Source organism: Montipora capricornis, chromosome 3, assembly GCF_036669925.1.
Source record: "Montipora capricornis isolate CH-2021 chromosome 3, ASM3666992v2, whole genome shotgun sequence".
NCBI classification, from domain to species: Eukaryota; Metazoa; Cnidaria; class Anthozoa; order Scleractinia; family Acroporidae; genus Montipora; species Montipora capricornis.
The window spans coordinates 73,796,356-73,803,948 of record NC_090885.1 but is presented as its reverse complement, the minus strand read 5'-3'; the positions used below and the strand labels follow the sequence as shown (position 1 = coordinate 73,803,948).

General features: G+C 38.0%; 1 protein-coding gene across 1 annotated transcript in view; it reads right to left on the bottom strand.

The window, feature by feature from the left end:
• Positions 1-7,385, bottom strand: part of LOC138044041 (U5 small nuclear ribonucleoprotein 200 kDa helicase-like) — a 49,345-nt gene extending 41,960 nt beyond the window's left edge. The window contains exons 1-8 of the mRNA XM_068890634.1: positions 7,210-7,385; positions 6,464-6,627; positions 5,616-5,787; positions 5,404-5,469; positions 2,421-2,547; positions 1,920-1,978; positions 1,225-1,314; positions 301-684 (exon numbers count right to left, since the gene is read on the bottom strand). Coding sequence (XP_068746735.1) covers positions 301-684; positions 1,225-1,314; positions 1,920-1,978; positions 2,421-2,547; positions 5,404-5,469; positions 5,616-5,787; positions 6,464-6,627; positions 7,210-7,254 — 1,107 coding nt within the window. The 5' untranslated portion in view covers positions 7,255-7,385. The remainder of the gene's footprint in view (positions 1-300; positions 685-1,224; positions 1,315-1,919; positions 1,979-2,420; positions 2,548-5,403; positions 5,470-5,615; positions 5,788-6,463; positions 6,628-7,209) is intronic.
• Positions 7,386-7,593: the final 208 nt, after the last annotated feature.

The window sequence follows — 7,593 nt, the reverse complement described above, 5'->3', positions numbered from 1 at the left end:
GAAGGTCACATATAAGTGCTGCATGGCCAATGTCTGTAAAAACACAAGCCCTCCTTGTAAGTAAAACAGTTCAGAATTTAATGAAAATTTAATTAAAACAGTTATTCCATTCGCGCCTATTGGATTACGAGACTCGTTATAGCCAACTCGGCACTATGATCTTCTTGTTGACTATTTACTTCCTCATAATTAGTCAATGCGCACTCATGGAATAAGTTAATTACATGTAGCTCTCAACAGTGTGACATACATGTATTTATACTGAAACATAAATGTAGTTTATTATCATTGGTATCTAACCTGAATCAAGTCCTCTTGTTCTGTCTCTGTCAGTGCATGCAGGATCGATGCTAAATCAGGATCAGAACTCATCTTCTCCTCAATCTCCTTTTTCTCCTTTGCACTCTGAGCTGTTGCTAGCAATGTACAGTACAAAACCATGTTTTTGTTTTTACGTAACAGCCGAATAAAAGAGAATTTATCATGGCCTAAGAGCAGCATCATTTTGTTCTCAAGTTCTCTCTCATCCTTGGCACTCTTCAAGATTTCAAGCACTTCTTCTGTTTTCGATCTTGATGCTTCAGCATCTGCATAATATTTGTTCAGCTCTCGTTGCAACCAGAAGGCATCAATGTCTCGAGGATGGAGATTATCGCCTGATCTTTGAGATCTTTCATCTTCCAGCTGGGTTTTAAACAACAAAATCAATGTGAATATGGATAACAAGTTCAAAACCATGGCCAAATTCTTTACTCTACATGTACATCACAAGTACAGTACACCCAATATGCAGCCACACAAATTCATTATGAGGTTTCATCATCACTAACAACAACTATGTAATCTAGGAACTTGTTTATGTATAAAAGTACACATACTTATTTGTTATTAGACCTTATTTTTAAAGCCTGGCATTTTTACAATTATTAAGCATGCTGGTCTTTATCAGGATATTAATTAATGTCAAGTTGTGATCGATAGTGGTAACTGTAGGCCTTGGTTACTAGAAGGTTTTGTGTTGTTCAATTGTGGGTATTCAACTTTCTGGAATTCAGTTTCCTTTTCATCTGTTTGCTCCTGCTGAGTGTTTGAGGTAACTATTACTTTATCATGACGGTACATGTATTAATTATTCCAAGGTTGTTTTACTAAGGTGCATACTCGGCAGATTATTATAGATGATAATATTATTGTGTCCCACAACAAATAATAGTCTTCACTAACCCCTCCCTGAAGAGTCATTTTTGTATCTGCCTCCACCCCCTCAGCTTCATCACCGGATTCATCCATAACTTCATCAAAGTCTTTGTCTTCCTGAAAAATAAAGCATAGATTGTGAACTTTGGCTCAATCTTTATGAAAAAAGCTACAACAACAAAAGAGAACGCTTAAAATCTCAGGCTAGTAATCCTTCAGATCTGATATCCAACAAAAAATGCAAAAAAACATAGTTAATTCTCCATTTAACACGTACTGTAACATCATAGCCAACTTAACTTGAAAACAACAACAATTAACAACTGTGTTGCTACATTGTAAGTGGAGGTTGGGTGCCTGAGACATCCTGGAGCTTCCACAATTGGCAGCCAGGTCCGAGATGGAGACTGCACCAACAACTGGCAAAACCTGAAAACCCAGCCATAAGCCCTCACGCCCCCAAGAAGACAGGCACCCATCACACTGATGAACAGTGGAAAGTAGAGGAGGGAAGGGAGGGGAAAAATTTACAAAACGCTAAATGCTCCACACAAAATGCTCCCTCTGCCCACCACACCGATGAATAAGCTATACAACCCAAAGCACGAGGAATCCAACGCATGCGCAAATGTATTAAAACCACTGACAACAATTGACTGCACTCACTCCTAGTTAACTCAGTTAAACTGCATTTAACTTCTCATTAAAATACCCAAATGTACCTCTTCTTCCTCCTCATCAAACTGTACAGCCACTCCATAAGTCTCATCTATCACATCGTCTGTGCACAAAAAAAAAAATGAATGAAATACTGAGAAGAAGACACCACATCCACATACACTGTAAGCAAGTAGATTCCAAACAGCTGATCATAATCATCAACCATTAATCGACACTGCAGTAACTTTCAGAATCGGGTAAAGCATGGATTGGTTTTAATCATCTATGATCAGCAACTAGGATTCTATGCTACAATCAGCAACCAGACCTCTCGTAAAAGAAGCCTACAGTAATAATATTATTATTCATAACAATTATAAATTACTGATGTGTTGCATAATAATTTTTTCATCCCTGCAGGGTTCCCCACTGATGAGTAAAAATAATTAATTGTCTGGCCAAACAATTTAAAATCTTTAAGAGAAGGGTTAACTGATGATAAAATTAATAATTAACAATGCCACTAGAAAGAATGAATATTAAAAACATTGATCAATACTGACCATCGTTAAGCAAGCTCCGGTCAACAGAGTAATCTGTGATCTTTTTCCCTAAATTTACCAGCAGGGCGTACCTCTCATCTGGCATTACTCCGAGCAAAGATACAATCTCTTTCTGCCGTTCTTTATCCTAACATATTTGAATAAAAATCAAAGTGGACATTGAAAACAAGGTATTCTAACACTTAGATTGTGATCCAAGATCCCCCAGAAATCTCCAATGCAATGACATTATTAAAATTTCTTTAAGAGTTCATCTGACTTTGGGGGACGCAGCCTCAAAATTAGAGATGTCTGAGGCTCTGCGCACTTTGTTGATGTACAAGGCCGTTACAGTGATTTTGAGATTACGAGGTAACTGTAATAATCTGAAAACAGAAATGGAAAGTAAATTTCATGTGCATTTAGCTGGTAAAAAGAAAACTTCAAGATATCTTTCTCTTTTCTATTAAGAACAAATAAAACCCCGCACTTCAAATCGGCGAGAAAAACAACACTAAATGTGATTGGGATGTTTGCATTAATCTCTTTTTTCTCTCACAATATGGCCCAAGAACCTTGAAATTTTAGGTGTACATTTGTTGGACAATACCCTAAGAAACATTCATCCACTGACAATGAGTAGTTTTAGAGTTATAGTGGCCGTTCTCGCATTACCCTAGTAGATGAAACTTTTGATATGACGGGTCGAAATATACATAGCTTTTGCTTACTTTTGACTGGTTGATAAAATGCATATTAATTATGGGGCGGAAGGGAAAGAGATGGGGGTTTATTGCAGGCCCTCCCTCTCCTTCCCGCCTCCCCAGTCCCCTGTTGGGCCACTAATACGCAGGCTATTATTTACCTCTAAGCACAGCTATTTTTTCAGAAATTTTGACATCAATCTGCCAAATAAAGTCCAAACAAGGGGGTTCAGCTTATAGCGGAGGGTTAGATCAAATTTTTTTTTTCTCAGATGTCAAAACCAAAGGAAGTGTCTTGCAAATTCCATAGCCAAGTTCCCAGTAATACTGTACATGTAAGATGGAGTGGTGTCATTTCCAGTTTTTGGTACCAGCCAAGTGAAGCCTTGAATGCAGGATCAGCAGACAGTTCTTTTGCTTTTTGGCAAAGCATCAATCCACTAACAGCAAAACCTATTGCTAGACTTATTCAGCGTTTTCGAATTTTTCCATTTCCAATTTTTCAATGTACACACACTCAAATCACATTCATTCTGTTTTATTACTGACCTCCAATTTCACAAATATATGACAATTTTAATACCTGAAGGTGTTCGTGATAACATAATGCAAGGAATACAATTCGTTTCCATCCACCTAGGGATCGAAGATGGACAAAACCTGACTCAACAGCATATATTAATCCTGTTGAAATAGGAGTATAAAACTATTGCGTCCCACACCAAATCCTAACCATCAAAGTGACTAGTGTCTTTGTTGCATCATTTCCAAGTCCAATGCATAAAGAAACTAACTTTCCATATCTGCTCACAACGCCATCTCACTATGTGGTATGTGTCCAATATGCTCGAATGTCCGAACCTTCGAGGTTTGTTTACGTAAAAAGTCATGTGATACTACACGTGAAAGCTAGCGCTCAGAAGGTCAATTGCTTACAATAAATAAAGCACTTTTCATTGTTTCTAAAAGGTGTGATTTTATTGAACTTGTAATTAAACACAGTAACTTTCAACATGTTTCCTAATTTAGAGGAGCACTTTCATCTAAGGAAAATTCAGCAAAAATTTCTTAAAATGCGAGAAACTTAGGTCTCGGCTTATAGCCAAGATTTTTCCAATTTTTTTTTTGAAAGCTCTCAGCCATCATCAGCTCTTAAGTTTAGGGTCTCAGCTTATAGCTAAGGTCAGCTTATACATGTACATGTAGCTAAATAGCTACAGTAAATTTTCATGTGTCTTGTCGCAAAATTGCAACCGTATCATTTTTAAAATTTTGACCCCAGGGTATTTGTAATTTACCCTGTATAACACAGGTTCTAGTGCCCAGGCTCACTGACGAGAAATGCATGGAAACTGCTTACTACCTTTCATCTTGGCGAACGAAATGGCGGGTTTTCTTCAATCGATCTTCAATGTTCAGGAAATAAGCGTTTTAAAACAGTCAATCTCTTTGGCTTTTATGTTTTTGAGGATGGTAAGCAGCTGCTTTATCCCTAATATCAGGCATTTCTTCTGTCTATGTGGAAAACATCGTAATTATGCGGAGGACGCGGATTTTAGGGAATTATGCAGATCCACATTCCATGCATTCCAGTTTTGAAGATTGGAAAGCCATGAAAAGCATACAAACAAAACAATTACTTTGTTCTGCTTTACTGAACAAAGTTTGGTTGCCTAGCAAGTGACAATTTTTACTCAGTACATGACTACATTGTACTAATTCCTTCATGCAAAGTACAAACTTAGAAAGGCTCCAAACCTTCAAAACACTCAAACCTTTTCTTTCCATCCTTTCAAACGATAGTTGAACCGAACCAAACAAATGATAGAAAGTTTAAAGTGATACAAAGGATAGAAACTGTATTAAAAGTGAGATGTTCCAGATCAAACAGTAACGAGCCAGACAAAATATTTTCAGATTCCACCAAATTTGTTTTGGTGCTGCCCAGTAGCAAAGCAAAGTAAATGCAAGGCAGGTATCAAAATAAACAGCACACATAAAAGACAAGCTTTTGTTAAGGGTATTATTCCAGATAATAATAATTGTAACAAAGAAATAACTGCTAAAAGTCAGGTATTGTCGGTAATTCAATGTGTACACCAACACCCTGTGCAAGGCCTTGAATTTTAAACTGTTTTAAAGTCCATACCTTGGTCTCTGTTCAACCTAATAACATCAAACTTGGACAGGTGGCCAATCTCAATATTATCTTTTATGCAATGGTGTCAATTTATCGATTGGTTCAAATTTAAAAGTCGCCCCAGTTCCCTGCGCCATTCCAGAATGGCCTATACACATACCTTCATCTTGTCATCTTTTAAAGCTACAAGGACTTCATCAGCAGCTCCACACAAAATGTCACGTGGCTAATTGAAATGTAGGATAAAAGAAGGACAGTCACTACCAATGAAAATAGACAAGTCAAATACAACTATAAGACATACAGCTGTACTTCATCCTCTCTGCAAAGCTTTTTGAATACAATAAGCTAATGTGTTACATTATGCAATACCTGATCTCCAATGGCAGCCTGGATAAAACTTAGAAGAACCTCATAAGTAGATTTTGTTTCTCTTGTCTTTGGTCGATACCTCACTCCAGCCAAGTCTGAAGAGTCTTCTGACAAAAGGCTACTGCTACCTTTGCTTTTAGTGAACTCTTCTCGTTCAGCTATCTTCTGGCGTCTGAAAGGTCATTTTCAAGAAAAAATAGCACAAGAATAATTAGAAAAGAAATCATCTTTAGTTTAGCTACTGATAATCGTCAGTAACAATATTGTTCAAAAGTCTCTTTTTCATTATGTGGAAAATAATTGTACCTTAGTTGATAATAACCCAATCCCATCTGCATGTACATGTATGTTTCAATCCATAGGGTGTTGTAGGAAATGATGAAAAGAGTGCCTTGCTATGCATGTCCTTGGCATGCTAAATGACGCGGGAATTAAATAATTCTCTATTATTGCACATTTACAAATCAAATCAGGGTCTGGGCATACAGTACCTCTCAAAGATAAGCGAACCATCAAGAACGTTAACAATGCGTTGAGAACGAAGAGTCAACGCATTTAAAAATAAAACCAACGCATTTGCAAACTAGTTTCTTTTCAACGAGTTTGGCCTTTGTTATTCATTTCCGCACCTTTGAATTGTGTTTTTAGTATGTAACAAATGACAAAGCCGACTTCAAATGGGTCAATTCATTCATTCTGGGCTCTTGAAAAATGACTCTGGCTACTAACTTTTCCTGCTGTGAGCCCGAAGCCCGGGAAAACTTTCTTAGGCAGTAGCCTTATGCCAAAGAATCTTTCCTTTAAAATTTTACAACGTACCACTTAACACTTCAAGAATATCAACTTACTTAGCTTTTTTCTCTTCTGACACTGGAGGTTTAGTTCTCTGGTACTTGTCCCCCATCTTGATTCCTCCCAAATGTCCGACAAGAGATACAACCTCACCTGTAGCCTCATCACGACCACGACGTTCAATCAGAGAGCGGTCTGCTTGCAGTACAAGATTAGAGTTCTAGATGAGTAAAGACAACATCTTAGCCAAAATTAAAGTGTAGTGTGTGTTGTATAACGAAAACAATGTTGAGATAAAGAAAGAATAACATCTCCTAATTTATATGAAAAAATTTTAGCTGGCATGCGGAGCGGTCACCCCAAAACGCAGACTGCAGACTGTGAGTACCAAGGGTAAAATATGGCGTTACCCTCACTATTATTAAGGGCTAACAGTAAACAGGCTAACCTGAATGTTATTTAGGCCTAATTAGGCTAACCGAATGTTATTTAGGCCTAATTCAGGCTAACCGAATTTTCATTTTACAGACGGTCTGCAGTCTGCGTTTTTCAGTGTCCCCATGCGGAGACACAGATTATTAAGCTTATTCGAATTTTGCATGCGCAATAAAGGACTTCCTAGCCCTAAATTTTCACCAGACATTCAGCAAAAAGTGTAAGCATGTAACACTACTAGCCTTGGAACTTTTTTTTATTGCATAGGTCTTCCACAAATGCAATTTAACCTTTTTTGCAAATGTTTGCACCAACTGTAGACGCGCACGTGGCTCGCGGTTTAGCTGCTAGAAAAACCAAAACTTACCGCTTTATATTCATACTGCAGTGACCTGGCTGTGGCATCCGCCATGACTGTGCTTGAGGATCAAAACTTAAATGATGACGACTTCACAGAAGGGCTACACATCAACCATTTCCATCCCACCAGTCCTCAAACTGTGCAAGAAGACAAGATGGCGGACGTTGTGGGTGCGTAAATATAATATAAATACATTACAATAAGGGATACATGAGGTACTTTTCGGCATGTTTGCTTCCGCTGATCGTATTGAGCAGACGCAATCCTGCGGCTGGTGTCAGCGTCGCCTAAATTTGAAAGCATGCGCGAATTCCTGGTTCAATCTGCTGACACGAGATTTTTGTAGGAGTCACTTCTTGCTTCTTCATCTTTCCTGGTCTGAGACACGCT